We start from the raw sequence: 21210 nt of genomic DNA, 5'->3' as shown, positions 1-21210 counted from the left end.
GTGCGTGCACGTGTGTGTGTGTGTGTAGGTGTGTGAGTTGGTGTGAAGGTTGGTGAGTGCGTGCGTGCAAGGGGTGTGGGCGCGCGCGCGATCAGTACAGAGCGTAGAGCGAGGCAAGTGATAATGAGCAGCGAAATTCACGATCGAGATCGTTCGTCCGAACGGATGCTGTCTGTGGTGGCATTCGCACGCTAGCAACAATCAAAGTCGGTGTGCGCAAAGTTTCGGTTGTTCGCAAATACGAAGAAAGCAAATAGGGAACCCCGTGACAAGCCAGTGTTTGCGCTAAATCGCAGAAAGTGTCGATCATTGGAACACGTGAACGCGCGCTGAGACGAGTGCGAATATTCGGAAGCGAAACATGAATCTAGTGACGGTGTTTATGGTGTGCCTGATGGCCATCAGTGCCTGGGCGGAGGTGGAAAGCAAATCCAAGCCTGGCCGAGGCCGGGGCTCGATGTGGTGGTAAGTAATTGCATAAGAACTACTTAACCTCGGGCGCGGGCGCCCGCGGATGATGGGGATGTTGATGATGCCGATGACATCATTAGGGTGCCGTAAAAAATAGAAAAAGCACCATCGGTTCGACTGGTGTGCCGTGGTCAAACCAAACGGCAGACGTCGCGATGGTGCAACACCGGGCGTTTCGAATCGACGGGGAGGAAAATTAATATTTCCTAATCGCCGCTACTTAAGTGTACCATTAGGTAAAGCAGGCAGGACTTCTTTATCTCAAACGCACTCCGTTCGCTCTCGCACTAATAGCGGCGGGTTCGTTATCGCGCCCCCGGGGTGGGTTGTTTATTTATTTATTTGCTTTTTTATTTTCATAGTTTCTATTTTGTCTTTATTGGCTGCGGTCCCCGGTGTCTGGCTCCGGCGTCTCGGCTGCCCCCGAACATCGGTTCAAACCCATCGAATATCGTTCGGATTTATTTCCCGCCACCCGGCCCGGGGAAGGTTGGCTTCCCAGCGCCTAATCTCGCGGTTCGCGTGATAATGATTAATAGAAAATTTATGGTTCCAATATCAGTGTTTTATGGGTGCTTTCCGTGCCGCGCGCGCACCCTCCGAAGTCTATTTTCGCTTCCCAACCCTTCCCCCGGGACCAGTGGGCCGAGATTTTAAACTGCGACGTCCGGTTTCGATGGGGATTAATCTTGGCGTTATTTTACGGGTCGTGCAGCGCGTCGCGCTGCGTAATCTATTCGCCTCGGGTTCCTACCGGTGCGGTGGGCTACCTTTTCGAAAGGTGTCACTAATAGCTTGAGAAAATCCCTCCCAAAAACGTCCATTTGCGGGGCCGTGGGATTTGCGGGCAGATCTTTTTGGCCGTGCCAACCGTACCGGGCTGTGCCCTTTTCCCGATCCGATCCCACCGCGTCCGGTGGCCTCGAAATGGATATCCACTTTTCACACTCCCTTGCCCTCCCAGCCCCCCCCCCACTTCCAGGGGCGTGACAGCTACGCGCGAGGTCCCTGTCACTTGTCATTATTCTCTCGCCGTTGATCAGGCGACAAGGGCACGCACGCAGAAGCAGGGATCCGGGCGCATCGAGGACGCGAGGGATGCCGCTTTAATAACCGCTATAATGATCGTAAGCGTGGATTATAATTATTTTAGTAATTAGTTTTATTATTTAACAATATTGGACGGCATTTAATCAACTTGTTAACCATACATCGTCGCATCATGCGGAGGAACAAGGTTCGCGACAACAAACAACCCTAAGCTGGCCCTCGGCTGGCTCGATCACAGGTGAATGCAAATTAGCTCACTCGTTCGCTTTTGTGCGCCTTTTCCCCCCCCCCCCCCAGAGATGGCCCGGGTGAGAGACAGAAATTAACACCGAAATTGATTTGTATGCATCCCCCAGCATGTCCCGGAGGTCCGGCGGCGTACTTGCGTTCGCTGTCCGTTTTAATTAAATTAAAACCGATTTCTACCCCCTCGGCCGGATGGTGGGCCTTAATCGGGTGGAGTTTTGGTTTCTCCTCGCGCCGGGCTGCAGTGTGCCTTCGTTTTTTTTCGTTTTAATTAAGATGGAGATTTCGTTTTAACCCAAATTGATCGTTATCGGTGGACGGTTGTCGTCGCGGGTTGTGCTGTGTGTGTGTTTTTTTTTCTTTCGCTCGTTTGGGCTGGCGTGTGTGCACTTCGCGCAGGGCTACCCCAGGGAGGTTTCGTCCGTTCGCACATTTCCACATCGACGGTCCCTCGGAGGGGCGCGCGGACTTGCGAGGGATGCAAGGGAAAACAAATCACTCGTAATCCCTCGTGTCCGCGAGCGCGCCCGTCATAAAGCGTGTGAACGAAACCATTCCTTTCCCTTTTTCGGTGCGTCTTTGGGTCTCGCGTGTCTCTTCCCGCAACGCGATCGAGACGGAGATTTATTCATTTGCATTGCTCGCGCGAAAATGTCCAATTTTCGCATCGCACTGCGATCATTCGTCAGACCGCGAGAAGGGAGCGTTTTTTATTTTTTTATTTTGGGCCATTCGCCCCGTTGCCCTTTTCGCCGCCGTGTGAGTGTCTTCGTTAATCTAATTTTGCGCAAGACCGTAATCCTTGAGCGAGCACTCGAGCGAGCACTCGAGCCCGTCCATTTCCATCGATGACCAGCAGCCGGGATGATGCCGGTTGCGTGTATGCGTGGAAGTGCGAAGTGGCCAACGTTAAACGCTTGGTTCGGTTGGTTGGTGATGACTTCAGAAATTCCATCGAGCTTCGGCCGCGAGTGGAACGAATTTTCTCACGAGGATTACACACACGCACACACGCACGCTCACACTTCTGACGCGAAACATTCGACGCAAATCTCGCCAGTCCGATGAGCACGGCCCGGAGAGCTTTTAAGGCGGTCGGGTGAGTTCGCTTAACGAAAGACTTCGGCGGCAATTAAGCGACAAACCCACCCGCAACAGATGGGCTGGCGCGCGTTCATCCCTCCGGGGCTCGGAGAGCTCGAGCTTATCGTTTGCACATAAATCTCCGCGCAACATTACGCCCCTCGAAGCTCCTTCACACCGAGAGACCCCGGGTGGGTGTTGCATTCCGATGCAGGTGCCGGTGCAGGGCCCGGGACGAATGCGTGCGTCTGCTGCAAAAGCGCCCCGAAGGCCGCATCGGCCGTCGTTCGTCTTCGCGCGTCTTGTGTCAAAAAAGAGCAATGCAAAAACAAAAAAAAAAAACACCAGCAAACCTTCGACGCATGCATGGTCGCTTCGAAGCCTTTCCACCCGGGAGACGGACAGAACAAGGGCAGCACGCTCGCTGGCTGCAGGATGGGGTTTTTGTTTTTCTTTCATTTTTCTTCTCACGCGTGCTCCCCAGCAAATATGCGAGGCTCAGGGACCCGCGGTTTCCCATGCTCTCGGTCGCGAAACCACCTTTGTGGCCCTTTTGCTACCTTTGCGAAATGCAGCTTTTCACCAGGAGATCCCGACGGTTCAGGCGGTTTCCAGCGGCCACAACCGCAACCCCGCGGAGAGATCGAACCGAGCGTTTGTTAATAGCGTAATAAATGACAAATTAACACCGCAGTGTCATTTTTCATCCGATCGTTCGGTGTTAGGACACCCCAGGAACCCACCGAGGTTCCACTGCACTGCCAGGGGGCCGGTGCATTCTTGCATGACGGTTTCGCGAGTCTTTTGTATGAAAAATGATTACCGATGTGATTAATAGTGACGGATCGCGGCGGCGTGCGCCCCGGGCCGCCACCGAGCACCGGCTGGTTCCGCACCGAGCCGTGGTGAGGCGGTTTATTTTTGTGATAAATTAATTTAGCTTCCCATTCCCGTGCGATCGACGCGGGAAGCTAGCATTGTGGTAGTTTGTGGCGCTGCTGCTGAGACGCGTGGTGCAACTCTATTCGTGTGGCAGGGCCACCCGGGCTGAAAAGGACGAGCTCGGCGACACGCGGGGATAATTATTCCAACACGGATCGATTGATGATCGTTTGAGCCGATCGGTTGAGGCCCCTTCCGTGACGCTTGTTGGCAGGTCCGCTTTCTGGTGCCTTCGCACGGAGTTTGCTTAGCAGCAAGGACGAGCGCCCGGGAATGGCGTCAGTGCGATCGAGTACAATTTTTCTTCGTGTGCTCTCGTTGTCACTTGAATTATCATTAATTATTCGATGAAATATCGTTCGAATTACTCGATTAAGGGTAGGTGGTCGGGCCGGGTTTGACAAATGAGCGCTCGCTCGCAGTGTACGGAGTGAAGTGGCCCCAGTGTATTGACTTTTATGCAACCTTTCGCAAGAGCTGATGCAGGCGTGCAATTTATGGACCTCACACGCCGTGCTGCCGGAGGTTGCATCGAGCTGGTGTTTATGAGGTGCTTGTTTATTGCTGCGTCCTGTTGACCGGCCGGCTGTTGGTGAAGCCGTCACGGCATTTAATAATTAGTTTTTCGATTAGCTTGGCAAATAGGCACCCAAGCAGCCGTGCGAGTGGGCTTCCAATTAACATCATCTGAGGTATTTGACGAGCGGACCTCAATGTTCGACCCGGATTCCAGTGTGACTCGGGGGGATTGCGAGAAAAAACCACAATACGGCGAGAAACGCCAACGGTGGTCGGTGGTTGAAGGCTTTCTTCACTCGGTCGTGGTCCGTTGGTAATTTGATCACCACAGATGCAGCGACGCAGAAGTAGCGCTGATTTTACACTCCACTTTTCTTCCCCCAATGGCCCGCCGGGAAGTGCATTCCAGTGCAGTTGCAACGTGATCTACTCGATCTGCTGCGCTGATAACGATGCGTGTATTATTCTTCTTGATCCGAGTGATAAAGCGAGGTTCCTTTGTAGACATAGCCTTTATCCTTCTCATCAAGTTGCCATCAGTTTAAAAGCTACTGAAGGGAATTGATTATTGGGGGCTCTTGAAGCTCGTACTCCATCTGCAGTATGCAGTGGAACCGCCAGCTTCTAATGGCTCCAAGGACTGTGCAATCGGTGGCGCTTATCCAGTTACCGAAAAAGGACATCTCAGCCACGGACGCGCGAGGGGTCTGCATGAATGATTGGAAAGTGATGAAAGTGCTTGCGGCTGGCGCTGGTCGGTTCGTGTGATAGGGTAGCTTTGGTTTGACGAGCTTTTTTTTCCCAACCCACGGGCACGGATTCCTGGCCATCGAGATCGACTCAATAAATAACGCATCAAAATCGACCGTATCCGGACGCATCATAAATTGTCAGCCAGCGTCGCTGTAACGGCAGCCGGCACGACGAGAACTCGACCGGCGTCCAGCATGGCCCGTTTTGGGGTGCGAGCCTTGTGCGCGATCGGGATTGATTGCGGCTCCATTCTCACACACCGGCCCGAGGGACTCGCCGGCGCGTCGCGACGGCGTGGTGTCGTCTCGGTGATGTATGACGGCTCGCCGACGTTTGGTGGCCTTCTGGGCGACCGGTTGCTTGATGTTGGTTTTGCAAGACGAAACTTAAAGTGGCGGCAATCGCTCACCCGGTGCACCATTGGTTTGGTTTGAATTCATTTTTTTTCTGTAACTCGACAACGATCCTTCATTTCCGCCACTGCTTGGTGGCTCGAAGGTGCTGCATCGTGCGTCCATTCGAACGAGCAAAACCGATCTTCGATCCTGTCGAGCGTGCGACACTGCCAACTGATGACGTCTTCAAATCTGTTAGAAATTATGGTACTGTGTCGCAGACGTTGGCCCTTTTTCGCTGACCCTTTTTTTACAGAATCTCCGCGCGAGTAAACAACTGAAAACAGGGTGCAAGCTACAAAAGTGACAAAAAATCGAAAAAAAAAACTCCCTTGCCGATCGGTTCGAGAATTCGCAACGCGTTCCATTCTCGTCTCGCGTTCTTGGCTACACGCGACACAAGACAAACTAATTTATTTTACAACGATCGCATCGTAATGCACCGTTGCCTTCGGTGCGTTATGTAAGAGTGAGCACGAGTGCGATGCATTTTTTGTACGTCCGTTCGGTCGTTCATTCCCTTTCCCGGTGTGGCCCTTCGGGCGAATTGCGGTTGGCCCTTTGGAGCAGGAAATCGTTGTACGCGATGGTGATGAGCGCGATGTTGATGATGCTGTAGTGAGTCTTCCTGGGCGAGCCTGACGTGTTGGAATGCGTGCCGTGTGTATGTGACAGCTTTCGAACGCATTTTATGATCGTCGTACTACCTCACTGCAGCTTGAAGAGCGGCCACAAGTAAGCCCGTTGTCACGTTCCGGCAATCGTCGGCGCGATAAATGGACGGACGTACGGGCAACTCCCGAAAATGTGCTTTACGCCATCATCCGATCCCCGTGGCGGTAGGTTAGGTGTCTGTCTCGAAGGCACCGTTTGACATCTCGACGACAGTCACCATCGTTTCGGAGTATTTTTTTTCCAGCTCCCATATGCCAAGCCAAGTGTTAGAATGTCATGAATCATCTGTTTTTTTTTTGCAAACGAATCGATGAAACATCCATAAGCGAGACAGGCATTTCTGGAAATGCTCGCAGTTTACGATTGATTACGCATCAATCAAAGAGGGGGTTCGTCGCTTAAAAAAGTATCAACAAAAAGGGCAAGTCTTTCGTTTTGAAGACGGCAAAAACACCCCCGGTTCATTCACTTTCTCCATGTGGACACTTTCCCCGTCTCCGGGGGTGCGATGGTTGACGAAAAGCGATACCAGAACGACTCACCGACCCACGGCCGGACACTGGAACCGTGGGAAAGCACCATTTGTCGCAGCATTCACGGTCACCAGGTTCCAGGCTCCGGCCATCCGTGGGCATTGCGCTTACGCAATAAGCACGTACCACAACCGACGACGATCCACGTCCGAAAACGCTTCACCAGACCTTCGACGGGCGGCAGATGACGGGCAGATGTTTGCCCAATTAATCATGCGTTGGCTTCTGCAGGAGCCAACTCCAGCCGCTGGAACTGGAGCTCCGGCAAGAGCCGCCACGCAAGGTGCGAACTGTCCGTGCCCCTGCGCATGTGTTTGTGTGCGGGTGCACGCACACTTCTCGTTTGGGGGAGGTTTTCGTCTCATTTGCATTTCGTGACGCCGCTTCTCATGACGGCGGTTTCGGGCACACCAAAAGCGCGGAACGAAACGGAGTCGGGACCAAATATTGATCCAACTAATTTATCGTGAAACAAACAGGTCCCAGGCGGTTGTGGCGCTTGCACGGGCACTGTGGCTCTCAAAGAGATAAAGAAAGAGAAGCAAACCTCAATCTGTCAAAAAAAAAAAAGCCCGTGGTCGATGTTTGGTAACGTGTGGTCCAAAAAGGAGGTTGGGATCTTCAGCGCACGTTGTGCAAAGGTCTACAAGATGAGGGAATTCCCTTGGCATCGACGCACCGTCTGGGACGTGTGTTTTTGAAGTGGGCCAAAGCTAGCCAACCGTCTGCTTGCCAGATTGGTGCCTTGCTGGTGGGAAAACTTACGACAGGGTTTTTCCTGCCCACCTAGCCAACCTGGCCTCATCTGGTGTTTGTGTGGCGCATTAACGCCTCGGTAATTGGGATGTCTCGTAGGTGCCCTTGGGCAGGGCCCAAAATTTCGGGCCTTTAAGTGCACGCACGCAAAAGGAAAGTGCGCTGCCAGCGGTTGAACATCGAAGGTAGCGAAAGCAAAAGTGGGATTCGATTCGTGGGTGAAAGTACGCCACCGGATTTACTAACGCACCGTAACATCTCTCTATCTCCATCTCCATCGCTCGATTCATTCACAGGGGCATCGCAAAGGCAGGCGAACCAAACAACATCTCCCCACTGGCACCCGGTATGCCCTACCTGGACCCGGCCATCCACGCCACGCTGCGCCGAAAGCAGCGTCGGTTGGTGCGTGAAAACCCGGACGTCCTGGCTGCGATCGCCAAAGGAGCCATCCTGGCCATCAACGAGTGCCAGCATCAGTTCCGGGCACGCCGCTGGAACTGCTCGACGAGGAACTTCCTGCGTGGCAAGAATCTGTTCGGCAAGATCGTCGAAAGAGGTAAGTGAACGGGGTTTGGCCTCGTGGATCAGCCCACGTGTTCACGAGGCGTAGGCGGAACCAGCTAATTACTATTCCGGTGGTGGCGCTCGTCGGTCGCGAGCGTGTGTCTGTGTGTGCGTTCGCCTCCGACACGCGGGGGCTTTGGTTTATGGTCCTCCCGGAGTCCGGAACATTCGCGGCACGCGGAAAACCGACCCACGCCATTCCGGTGGGACGCTGAAATTAACAGATCTGCCCGGGCAGATAGTGCTACCGAGCGGTGCGCTCACGTTTCGGTAGATGATCCTCGAGCCTGGGGACGATCGCGTGGAATGTCGTCCAGAAACGTGCCGTTCGTGATCGGTGGCGATGAGTTCGCGACACATGAAGCATGAAATGAGCAGCCCTACAGCGGATTAATGAGAGATCGCTTTAGAGGCAGATCGTTTGGTGTTGGGTTTTTCTTTCCACTCCGAAGAAACACCGCAACATCTGTCCGACTCGTGCATGTCGTCATATTTCCAGCCGTCCGTCAACGATGACGGTCGGAATAAGCCACTTCAGTTGCAGCCCTCAGGGCTTGAGAACGTGCACAAAGGCAACCCCATGAATGCTGGTGGGCTAATTTAGCCCGCAAAAACACCCGACCCTCGAGGGATTTGCTTTCACTAATCGAGGTGTGTGTGTGTGTGTTGTTTTTTGTGTTATTTTTCTTCCATTTTGCGGTGTTTATCGTTACATCCCTCTGTAACCGTACAAGCTCCCCAGGCGTTTGTCACATCAGTTTCCCATGTAATCCCTCTGGTTGGCTTTGGATTTGACCGATTTCATCCCATTCTTGTGCATCGCAACATAGCGCCTCGTGGTGCTTCAATTTTCACCATGTGATTTCTCCCAAACCAACCCATCGCTAGGTTTCCCGTTACATCAAAGGGACAACCTCAAGCCGGAGGCAATAACGATGGTAAGCGGCATTCGGTTACCGATGAAAAGGATCCCAAACCGTTGCCAGTCGGCACACAAGGACACGCCTGCGGCAATTGTCGATTGAGCGCATCCTTTCGGAATTGTAACAACCGTTTCACTGCTCAATTTGCCCGATGACGTGCTGTTTGCTGGTTACTTTTCGATTTTTTTACGCTGTGAAAGCTTGAGCTTAACAGCAAGCAAGCAAAAAAAAAAGGAGCAAAACCTCCTCAAAGACCACACCGGTGGTGATGAAAAAAAGCAGCCGATTCGAGCGCGTTGCCTAACGCCGAGAATCGTTCACAGCAGGACGGGTGTCTCTGCCTTCCAGGAGAACCCCGAAAAGGGAACAACGACAAACGACAAGCCGGGAACTAATCGACTCGTTGACCTGTCGTCGAGCACAGCGGGATGCTGCATCCCGGATGGTACGCGCTACCTGGACAGGATGGGAATCCTGGCAAAACATCCAGGGGTGTCTTTTTTCGGTCTGCTCAAACTCACCACTGGCAAAGGCCCGAGACCGATTTATGTGGTGTGGCTTGTCGCCTGGACCCGAGTGTCTCCTTCAACCGGGGGCACATCTCCATCGATCTTCCTCCGACAAAGCGCGATCACGACGGCTTCACATCAGAGGCGAGCGCGCGCGCTCACACGACTCCCCGGGGGGCAAACGGTTTTAATTCTATCGCCATCGTCACCACACGGCTGGCCGCGCAATCGCTGCCCACCGCGGGGATAATTGATGTGGAGAAAGTGCCGCACGCCACGCGGAAGGATGCCTTGCGACGAGCGGGAAGGGCCAGACGGTCTCCCGGGTCTCCATCGGTGGCCGAAGAAATTAAGTCATTATTCATCGCTCGCTACCTCCCGGTGGCAATCCATTAGCATTTTACTGCAGCTCCCGCTATCAATAATTAATGCACTCGCGATAGCCGGGCGCGTTCAGGTTTTCCGCATCTGGTGCAGGCGCGTCCCGTTGGAGGCGAGTGAGAGAGAGAGAGAGAGAGAGAGAGCACGCGTGTGAGTGTGTTCGCTGCTTCACTTGCGGTGGGTAGTGAGCGATAAATTATAATAATTGTTGGAAAATTAATGGCAGCTTGCTATCTCGCTCGCACCGCCGGGATGCAAAGCAGAGCGACTGATCTGCAAAAGGACGAAACCCGGCGAGACGGTGTGGTGGTCCTTATTGATTAACCTTCCGCGACGCCCTCGAATGGGGTGTGGGGAGAATAGGCCCACAATTAATACCGCTGCCGAGGGGGCTAGGGCCGGAAAATCGAATCTCCCGTTGATCGGTTTGATTTCCGCGATCCAAAACTCACAACCACTGGTCTTTTGCGAAGCGCCAGCGACAGAGGATTTGTTTGCGTACGCTCGATCGTTTTTTGTTACAACAGTTACGCCACGTCCTTCGCAGCCATTTCGAGAAGGCGCACCTTCTCGGCCTCGGGGAAGGTTGGAATTCAGCGCACGATCACCGCGGCAGCCAACCCGGGGTTGGTTTCGTGTGAAGAAACGAGCTTTCCCACCGCGAGCTGTTTGCTTTTCCTATTACCGGCTCACCGGATCCCTCACCGGTGAGAAAGAGGTGACTTGTCAACCAGGCAGGCGCCCTACGAGTGGGTGGGCACACTCGAAGAACCACCGCCGGAACAACGGGCGCAACTGATCGAGTTTTCACGCGACGCGCTTACGACTGGCGGCCTTTCACGCCCGACTGCCGACAGACCTCATGTGGAGGATCGAAACGGTGCTACTACACCGGGCACTTCTCGCGTCCGGTGGCCAGTGGCAATGGTTGGTCAAACACAAACAGAACTCCCCACCATCCGTGGGGGTCGGTTAGCTCCCGGAGAAACAATACCTTCATTCATCGCCGAACCGTTTCGTGCGGGCGCTTTCGTAACGACCAATCGGCTGACGCCTGTCAAAATCATCCCGTCAAAACGGGGCCCCGTGCAGCTCAATGCGCCACTGGCGTTTATACGCACTGGATCGAGGTTTGAGAGCGCGATCTTGTGCGATTGAAAAAGTGCCCTTGGGTTGTGCTGCTGGAGAGGTTTCCCGGTGGTCTCGGTGGTTGCCTGGTGGCACTTATCGATCCGGCTCCCGCATCCTGCGCGTTCCGCTTTTCCTCGACCATTCCGATGGCAGGCGATCGATTCGCTGCGATAGCACCGGCACCGGTTTCGAGAGCGGTGGCTTCCTTTCGGGCTGCCTGCGCCACCGTGCAACCGTGAGAATGTCTTTCTTTATCGCACTTTTATCTCTACACTTCGATTTGTTTATCGCCAAATGGCTTCTACTGACTTTCCGTTCGGTGTCCATCCGTCCGCGGGCTCGATGCCGATGCGACAATGGCGCGCGGTGGCGACGATGGTCTTAATTGACCAGCAAATTAGGGCCATATAGGTTGAGCTTTTTCCCTTCTCCCAGCCCTCCCGTATCCACTGTGACGGCCGTACGAAGCGCCGCCGGAGAAGATGAATCGGTAAAGCGCCTACAAGCTCTACAACTTTATTACCAAAGCCCTCGCTCTGAAGCAATTAAACGCTATAAATCTTGTCACACTTTTCGACCCAGACAGCCACCGGTCGCACCCTTTTTCGCGCGGGAGCCCTCATTTGGAAGCGGTTGCGTTCGTGCGTGTGTGTGTGTGTGTGTGAGTCTGTAAGTGAGCAAACGGCCACGATCAGATCCCGGTCGCTAGATCGGCGACAGTCTCCGGCTTCGACTCCACGGGGCCGTCCCATTTTGTTTTCCCGTGGCACGATCTAGGAAGTCTCGGTGCAGCATGGCCGGCGGCTAAATATCATGCCGATTTTACGATCGACTCGATCCCGGGGCCCGATGATGGTGATGATGACAGTTTTATTTTTATAACACCGGCCATAAACGTGCCGGTTGAGATGGAATCCAGAGGCACCGATCTTGGGCTGCGATGTTCGAGGGGATTTCGTCCGTAGCGTGTTGAGAAAACACGGCGGGGATTAAGAAGAAAACCTCAGCTCAAGCCCACGACTCACGGGAGTCCCGTTTCGGGATCGGAAATGTCTAACATGGATTCTTTTTGTCTCCCGTTTCTCGTCCCGTCCGTCCGTCTTGGCAGCGCCCTTGCCGTGAGCTCTTTAGGGCGTAGATGAGGTCTAATAGTCGAACAAATCGCTTCAGCAGGACGCACCGCACCCGGGGATTGTTACGTGGCCCGTGGTCCTTCCGTGTTCCGCGAAGAATCCCCTGGTAGGATGGGAATGTGTTCCTCCGCTCCAGGCCACAGGGACAGAGGTCCCAGACAGGGTGAGCATGAGAAAAATGGGCATGAGCGTGCCCTGCACGGCTGCACGGAGGACGGGCAGTGAACGGAGAAAGAGATCACGCAGGAAGAGAGCACGCCAAGTACAGCAAAAGCTCGATCGGTTCGCAACCCCCGGAGACCCGAACGGAACCGTGTTAAACCGTAGCGATATATATTAATAAAAGATTTTATACGCTCCATAAATCAGGAGACCAGGGAGGGCACCATACGGGAGGGTGAGTGAGAAAAAGATAGAGAGCGAGAGAGAGAGAGAGAGAGAGAGAGAGCGAGTGAGAGAGAAAGAGACAGTTAAGGAGGGTCCTCAGAGCTTTGGGCTCGGACAGTGTCTATGCTCGGCAGCAGCTCGATCCTCGAGACGGTTGGGCTCGTTTAGCTACGGCGCATTGTCTCTTGTGTGCGTGTGTTTTTTTTCCACCAGACTGTTTTGAATTTGCTTATTTTTGGCAATCTCAAAGCCTTCCAATAGGAGGCAAAAATCGCCCTCGGCAGGCAGATTTAGCGAAGACCCACCGGGTTGCTGGAAGGAAGCGATAAAATATTCGCCAGGACGGATTTCGGATGTTTTGCGCCTCCGGGATCGTTTTTTCTCGATCAAAATCGATCGAGTGGAACTAACGTTAAAAAAAAACCCCTAACCATACACACACGCACTCTCCAGACGGTTAATTTTCATGCGGATCGATGACCCATCGTAAGGCCTTTCTATCTAATCGGATAATTAAAATCGCTTCGAAACGAGGAATGCCGAGGGTCCTTCGCCCGAAATGGAGGGTCCGCGAGCGCCAGTTGAGTAATTCACCAAAATTATCCACCGGTAATGATTAATGGTCCGCTGTTTGTTCATTTTGTGTCCGTTCGGGGTTTTTTTTTCTATTCCACACTCCTTCCGTAAAGCCTTTTTCTTTTCTTGGTATCGCTGACGGCTCCCTCCAGACGGTTGGTTGGTGCACTTTAATCGTGCAATAAAAGATTTTAAACTACGAGTTTCCTGTGGGCCGCTCTCATTTGTTTGTTTGAAAATCAGGTGAACAGAACCGAAACCTGTTCTTTCGCTTATCCCCTCTCCGAAACAATGGGAAACCCCGGGGAACAAAGCCCGAGCGCCTGCCTGGTTAGTTTGCAAACTGCAACGCCCCGTGCTATGCAAATGGATGCAATGGGTGCTCGTTTGCGGCACCTGGCAACAACGCCAGCGCCTGTCCGTGTGATTCGCAACCCGAATTCAGGACACGGGTGCGGAATGCTTTGAAGGAAGTGCTCAAAGCGAAGCGCCAAAAAACGGGAAATCCGATTTACAAAACTGCGCAGACTCGCGCCGATTTTTGTCTCCATCCGTTAGCGGCTGTGAATGAACGTATGAGTTGCTGCCAGGGGGATATAAGCCGAGCCTGTGGGTTGTTGGAAACAAAAATTCAAACGCAACGCCCATCACCTAAATTGAACCATTAAACTAATTGTTTGAGCAGCGTGTTTCTGCTGTTTTGTTGTTCCTTTTGCCGCGATGATGCGATCGGAACTGAAACCCTTCATTAATTTTAGGCTCCCAAGGCTCGACGAGAAATATGCCTGACAGTTGTGGCCTTCCGAGCCGAGGACAAAGCGCCCCGGATTGGGGTGTGCTTCCGACAGCCATTGTACCGCTTGGGATGGAAATGAAATCGAAAACGAAGAGAAATAGACGTAAGATAAAAAAACAACACAACAACCCAAACCGACACACACGAGACATGAGACAAAACTGCGACCGGATTTCCTCTTCCAAGCGATCCGCGAGCATACAATTTCGCTTCCTTTCAACCGATTCTCACTCCATTTGTGTTTGTATGTCTTGTTTTTTTTTTGGTTTGTGTGCCTCCCCTGCCACCGGTTGCGATCCTCAGGTGGACATTTGTTTGTGCAACGTGCAACGCAAAAGCTCAATGGGCGCTGCAGCGACGAACCCGGCAATTATCGGGCTGTGCCAAATCAACTACAGGATCTGATTTTCAATACCGTCTAAGACAGGAGAGCAGCGGGTACAGAATAATGGCAGGGGCAGCAGCAAATAAAAAATGAAGAAAAAAAACAAACAAAAGCTAAAAGACATCCGCCGGCAACGGAATCGCTCGGTGTGTATTTGGGTGATGAAAATATTTTGATTCTGCTCGGCCGATCGAAGCGAACCCGTTTGCATACACGGGCTTCTGAGGAAGGTTCAGCTCGGTAGGGGTGAGTTTGGATTCCACCAGCAGACAGATTAACCCTTGCTTTGTTGCTGAACCCGCTGGCCGTAGCATGAATGGAGTTGAACGATGTTTTTGGAGTTATTTGTACCGCTCCCTCCCGAAGGTATGGGTTTCATCTCATCCCAGCGCTAATCACACGCTCGTTGTCTACGTTTTTTTTCCCCTACAATCCCATCCTGGACTGGTTCCGTCGATGTGATCAAAATCGCGGCCCGGCCGTAGATCGATGGCAACCGTTATGGATAGGGTGAACCCGATCGAGATGATGTCCGAGGTGATTATGCAGAGTTAATTTATTCATTAGGTAAGCGATTGGATCGCGATCGAGGTTGATCGAGTTGTGGCTGGCTCCCGCGAGGCGTCGATGATGGATTGCGGTTCCGAGCCAGCGATCCCAGCCATGTTCGATGTCCATCGAGGGCCACCGCCCTAACCCGCCGGTTCGCTTAATCCAATAAATAAATTCATCGATCGCGGCAAGCGTTGACTGGTTGAGGTAGCCGTGGTACCGTTTAGGACACCGTCCGAGTACCGCTAGCGGAACGGGCGGTCAGTTTTGGAACTCGTCAACTTCGATCAAACTGCCTGATCCTAATAAATCAATTAATAACCGATCAATCACTAGGGCGAAGCACCCGGAGCCTTCGATCGGGGCACACACATACTCGAAACTCGTCCTGTCACTGGCACGCACAAGATCGGCCTCAATCACATGTGCCCGTGTAGCCCGTGATCAGTGACAATCGACATCGGTCGGATCTAATCCCTGCGTGGCCTGGGAAGCCGATCCGGACCAGGCAAACGGAGCCGGTATTCAATTACCACGAAAATCGGAATCGAAACCAGCCCCGAAATCGGCTCCGGTTCAGTGGCCGAGGGCCGCCGTGTCGGGTGATATGACAAATGAATTGTCACAAATTAGCCCCGCTTGACAACGGACGCGTTCCACGGGATGTGCGTGTGACCCTTTTTCTTCAATTTTGGGGGTGACAACATTCCAGAAATATTTCTACCTGCACCGTTGGGTGGTGCCGTTTCGTTTGCAATCGGCCCGAAACAAACGGCGGACTTCTCTTTGTGATGCACGTGCCGTTCTTTGCCGCTTATCGGTGGGTAATTGAATGTGCTCTAAAACACTGGTGTGGCCGTCTTATCTTTCGCCGCCCGCGATATCGACACGTCCAACTGCGTCAATCAGCAAACGGTGTAGGGCCACGAAAGGTGGCCCAGAAACAACCTTCAAGCAAACAACGGCCACAACGGTGCAGCGGAACGCCATTACGCAGCTGCGGCCTGGTTAGCATCGGCAAGGAGTGGTTTCGCAGTGATCATGACGCTCTTTATGACACCCTCCGGCAACTTTGTGGCTCACTAATGATGGCTCGTAAAAAGCCAACCAACCGACAGCCCTCGTAACCTTGCCCCATCGGTGCGTAGACAATCGAAATGATGCACAATTTGTGGCCAACCTCATTGAAAGCCGCCCGCCCTTTTGTCCTCGATGATCGCTTGTCGATGGGTTCGCCGAGACCATTTGGCGGGCTGGGTGTCCTTGGAGTGTTTGTACGATGATAGATGCAGTCAGAAGGCGATGTAGATCCCTGGGGGATGCGCAATGGCCGGGCGTTCAGGGTCGAACGGTCGATGATGGATTGGAATGAGGACGAAGCGTAAAATTTGACAAATCAATTGCTACCAGCGAGACCTGTTTGACCTTTTTTTGTGTGTTGACGATTCCGAGCTTGAGCTACCTGCAGGATGATGTTCTTCCGGGATGCGCTTTGCGGGATGCACCGGCAACCCCGGCTGGATGTCCGGCTCGAGGTCACTGAGGGCAGGCCCAGATGTGCCGCACATTAGCACATGCTGCTCCTACTGGAAGTGTGTGTGTGTGTGTGTGTGTGTGTGTGTGGGTGGGTGTTCGTACGGTTCCATCAGTGCTTCGACGAAACCGCATGCTTTTTAGTGCCGTCGTCAAGCTCGAGGTGGTTCCCTGCATTCGATTTGACTTATCCTGCCTTTTGCGCTGCCTCTTGACGGGTCCACTCGACTCGGTTGGAGCTTTATGATGATTGATAGTTGCGAGCCGAGGCTGTTCGAGAGACCATGTCCCGGGCTTAGGGACTGAGCTCACGGGGTTTATGATACCCGCAACGCGTAAATACACCAACCGAGCGCTGTTGCGATGCGTCGAAGGGCAACACTCGTTTGGGTTGGCTGACGAGTTCGGGCTGTGAATGGCGTGACCAACTGCGGAGCACCCGACGGAGGCGTAAAGGTGTGAAATCGGTTGGAAAATTAGTGCTAAACGTACGATTATGGCTTTGATGCTTTCGTAGAAGGTCTTCGCCAGAGTCCGGAACGACTTGAACTCTCGTCCAGACTAGGATGATCTTGCAGCGGGTGCTCATTGCATTGCGGGTGGTTGCAAAATTCATAGCTCAAGCAAGTCAACTTACACCCATTTCCCGGCCAGCCATTCGAGCAGCGATCGATTATGATCGTCAGTCACACGGCCACGGGATCTTCCTCTCAGTCTAGCGCGTTGGCTGATTCGTGCAAGCAAATGATCCTGCTGACCGCAGCAACTGACGAGAACCCGAACGGACAGGTTCTGAAGTCATCCTGTCCGTCCGAGTATCATCTTTACCACTTTACCTGATGGACTGCTTATCGTTCCGAGTTCCATTTCATTTCCCCCAACAATGGTTGGCCGCTGGTTGGTGAAGAATGCTGGTGTAGCGGCTTTATGGAACGGATCGTTGCTCGTTCCTAGCCTCGATACCCAAGTGCACACGTTCCACTACTCCAAAACTGGTGTTTATCCACCCGGGGCTGCTCAACTCGTTAATCTCCTGTGGCCGTCCCGGCTGAATGGCTTTCGGTCGTCGCTCGATGTGTCCTCTGGCACACTTTTCCACAACCACCCAAAAGGTATCGCTTGCATCCGTGTGAAGCACGGCACAGCAGCAACTTCACTTACCTTCAAAACGTGGAGGGATCTTGAAATTCGTTGGACCTGCGGCTATTGCGTCTTACGCTTTTCGGGGGCCTTCGGGGCTTAGGGATCATGATTAGACCATCGTGGCCGTAAGTAGGATTACAAAACGATTTAATTTATTTTAATCATACCACCGGTCACCAAGGTCGGTCCGTAGCGCTTCCCGGATGTGTTTTGGGAGGGGAGTTTTTTGTTCGATGTCCCATTTTGACTGCGTCCCAGTCGTTCCCGGGTGATCTTAAGCTTCTCTGAGCGGTGTCGTGCGATGGCTTCATATCGCTTTTCGGAAAGTAACCCCTAAATGACTAACCACACCCTCTCTCTCTCTCTCCCTCTCAACAGGTTGTCGTGAAACGGCATTTATCTATGCGATCACCAGTGCCGCGGTAACGCACAGCGTAGCGCGAGCCTGCAGCGAAGGCTCGATCGAGGCGTGCACTTGCGATTACTCGCACCACAACCGTGCGCCAGAGACGAACAACAAGGGTGCGGTGGCAGGCGTCGGTGATTGGGAGTGGGGTGGTTGCAGTGACAACATCGGCTTTGGCTTCAAGTTTTCCCGCGAATTCGTCGACACCGGTGAGCGCGGTCGAACGCTGCGCGAGAAAATGAACCTGCACAACAACGAGGCGGGCCGAGCGGTAAGTTCACGAGTCCTGGGATCGAATTTAACTCTTCGCCATCGATCAGTCGATCGACAGTTCCATCCCGAATCGGGACCAAGCTCTTTGAACGTCTTCCGGTCCGGTACCACACAAGTTGGAAAACCAACCACGTCGTGGGATATGGTGAATCGGTGTGTAACGAATGTGCCTGTTTCATGCTAGTGTTCCAGGGGGGTCCTTCGTGGCTGCTGGCAGTTCGTGTGGCCATCGATTGCAAGCGATCGCATAACGGCAATGCGTTTTTCCTACCTCAATGTGGCTCACGATCACCGACGACGTGGTGGCGAGCTGAGAAGCCACACCAACCATTTCATGCCCCAATCCGGTGGGATGTAATCGTTTTTCCCGACCAGACCCTTCCAAGGGTGCCTGGGTGCACGGGTGGCGAGAGGGTAAAAATCAAATAAATAAATTTTATTTATACCCTCCCATCGCGATCACGCTGCCACCGTCGAAGCCACGAAAGCTTAATGTGCTGCAGCAGGGAGAAAACGCGATCCTCGACCGTTTCTCGGGTTCGCTACTCACCATCCTGTGTGCTCTCGATTGCTTGCGAAATACAAAATGACCCCCATCCTTCGAGAGCACCGACCCATGGGCTGGCGAAGTGATCGACACCATGCCGCCCCACGATCGCGAACTCTGCCGGTCTCACGCGACATCCAGCGCCCGTGGGCTCGCCAATAATCTCGTCAGGACGGGACTTTCGATTCCACGAGGCACCACCGACCACCACGATCCGTTTCATTAATAAATGTTTTAATCCTCTCTCGGGGGGTTTTGCTTTTTTTTTTCAACCTTCTGTCCGCATACTTGCGCACACACTGGTTTCCATCTTTATTGTACTCCCCTGTTATTGCGTGATCGCGCGCCGTACGAGAGGGCAGAGAAAAATGAAACCCCGAACATCTCGGCGTGGATGCGCCTGCATTAAATTGCTGACAGCTGATAAAACTCTAATGAATTCATTTATGAAGTTTATTAATTCGTGGCGATTGTAATTAAGTGACATATTATTTGTGCTCACTTCCCGCACCGGCGCGTTAGGATCGTGGTTAGGTGGATGGGCTTTGGGATTGCTTTTTTGCGCCTGCCTTTCGTCGTTACGGGCTGCAAACGGCTACGGGTGCTGATGTAAGTGGCCCCCGGATTCCGGCATCAGAAGGTTTTTCGGACATTCCACCGTGTGCCGCGAGAATCGATAATTAAATTTGATGACTCGGCTTGGGGCTCGAGGCGAGTGGGTGAATTGAGAGGTTTAAAATCGAAAGGATTAGCAAAATCGAGGCTCTTAACGAAAATGGACGAACATAGTCCCATCGCGATTGCATTTTTTTTGTATCTGTCCCACGGGTTGAGTCGCTCTTTCGCGTAACAGTTTTTATCATTCTGCGTGGCAGCACCGTTGCAGCACCGAGCGCAGGCTTATGTGATATTTAATTGATTTTTATTGCATTTTATTTGAGCTGCGGATGAAATGAATGGGTCTTTAATGCGGCCATAAATCCTTCCCGACTGGTCGACCGGGACGTTGCCAGGGTTTGGCCGGTAATATGCGTACCATTAGCGGGATTAGCAGCTTGGTGGTTTCACCATGGGCTGGATGGGACGCACCGTTTTTTGATGGAATAAATTTTTAGCTTCTCTCGACCATACGCACCTGTTCGCGAAAATCATCCCACACTCACTCATGCCCCCACTCGTGTGGTTTTTGTTCTCCCCCACAGCATGTACAGCAAGAGATGCGTCAGGAGTGCAAGTGCCATGGTATGTCGGGCTCGTGTACGATGAAGACCTGCTGGATGCGGCTAAACAGCTTCCGCACGATTGGTGACATCCTGAAGGATCGCTTCGATGGTGCTTCGCGCGTTATGGTTAGCAACAGCCAGCGTAGCACCAGTGTCAACGAGAACACGCTCACCAACCGAGCTGGAGCGACTAACCTGAAGACGAACACGAACAGCGTCGGAAGCGCCAGTCCCAACAGCGTACTCAGCAACTCGATCCACGCCCGAGGCCACCAGCAGAAGCGCGTCAACCGGTAAGTGTGTGTCCTTGTTCGAAGGACACGATCACTCTCGATCACAAACCACCATTCACCGGTGGCTCTCTGTTCCCGCTTAATCATGATGAATTGTAACGCTGTTGTTTCTTTCCGCGGTTGCGCGCCTGTTTTTCTTCCACGCTTTCGATCGATAGGTACAACTTTCAGCTGAAACCGTACAACCCGGAGCACAAACCGCCCGGTCTGAAGGATCTCGTCTATCTCGAGCCTTCGCCGGGCTTCTGCGAACGCAATCCACGACTCGGCATCCAGGGGACGCACGGGCGCCAGTGCAACGACACCTCGATCGGTGTGGATGGGTGCGATCTGATGTGCTGCGGACGAGGCTACCGGACGCAGGAGGTCACCGTGGTGGAGCGCTGCGCCTGCACCTTCCACTGGTGCTGCGAGGTGAAGTGCAAGCTGTGCCGAACGAAGAAGATCATCCACACGTGCCTGTAAGTCGAGTGTCCTTCGAGAGTGCGCGTCCGTGAAGCGGACCCGGCAAACCCTTCGGACGATGGTGAATCATAATCGTCAGGCGTCGCCGCTGGCGTCGTCGGGGACGGCGATTTGCTGGCTTATCTTAAATATTCGACTTTTGTTTTAACCGTATAATGGATGACGGCGACTCTCGTCCCGCGCCCCGTGATCTTCACCGTTTGCCATCCGGAGGGGACCGGAATGCCAGCCGGCGCGGGATTAATAATCCAGCCACACTCGATCGACGGCAGCGCGAGCCAGCGCAAGATAAGTTCCACCGAAAGATGGAGGAACACGAAATCGCCCCTGTTGCCAGCGATCGGGGCGAGCCGTTTCGCTTTCGATTGAGCGGAGATAGAGGGTGAGAGAGAGAGAGAGAGAGAGAGAGAGAGAGAAAGAGAGCGAAAAAGAGAGAGAGGCCTCGATCGCGGGCAGAAGGCGAAACGACGACCGTATCGGAGCGTGTTTTACTTTTTCCTCCCTGTTTCGGGCCGTTTTCGATGCGGGAATCGGAATTTTTCGGTGCACGGAATGCGGACCAGG

At 53.2% G+C, this 21210-nt stretch overlaps 1 protein-coding gene across 1 annotated transcript; it reads left to right on the top strand.

Annotated features, from left to right (window-relative positions):
* Positions 1–361: 361 nt before the first annotated feature.
* Positions 362–20646, top strand: LOC128725353 (protein Wnt-1). The gene is made up of 5 exons (XM_053819093.1): positions 362–465; positions 7720–7982; positions 17818–18116; positions 19868–20181; positions 20340–20646. Exons 1-5 carry the CDS (start codon positions 362–364, stop codon positions 20644–20646), a joined length of 1287 nt encoding a protein of 428 aa, XP_053675068.1.
* The last annotated feature ends 564 nt before the right edge of the window (positions 20647–21210 follow it).

Source organism: Anopheles nili, chromosome 3 (genome assembly GCF_943737925.1).
Source record: "Anopheles nili chromosome 3, idAnoNiliSN_F5_01, whole genome shotgun sequence".
Classification (NCBI taxonomy): domain Eukaryota; kingdom Metazoa; phylum Arthropoda; class Insecta; order Diptera; family Culicidae; genus Anopheles; species Anopheles nili.
The sequence above is the reverse complement of the archived record's forward strand: the minus strand, read 5'-3'. Positions and strand labels throughout refer to the sequence as shown.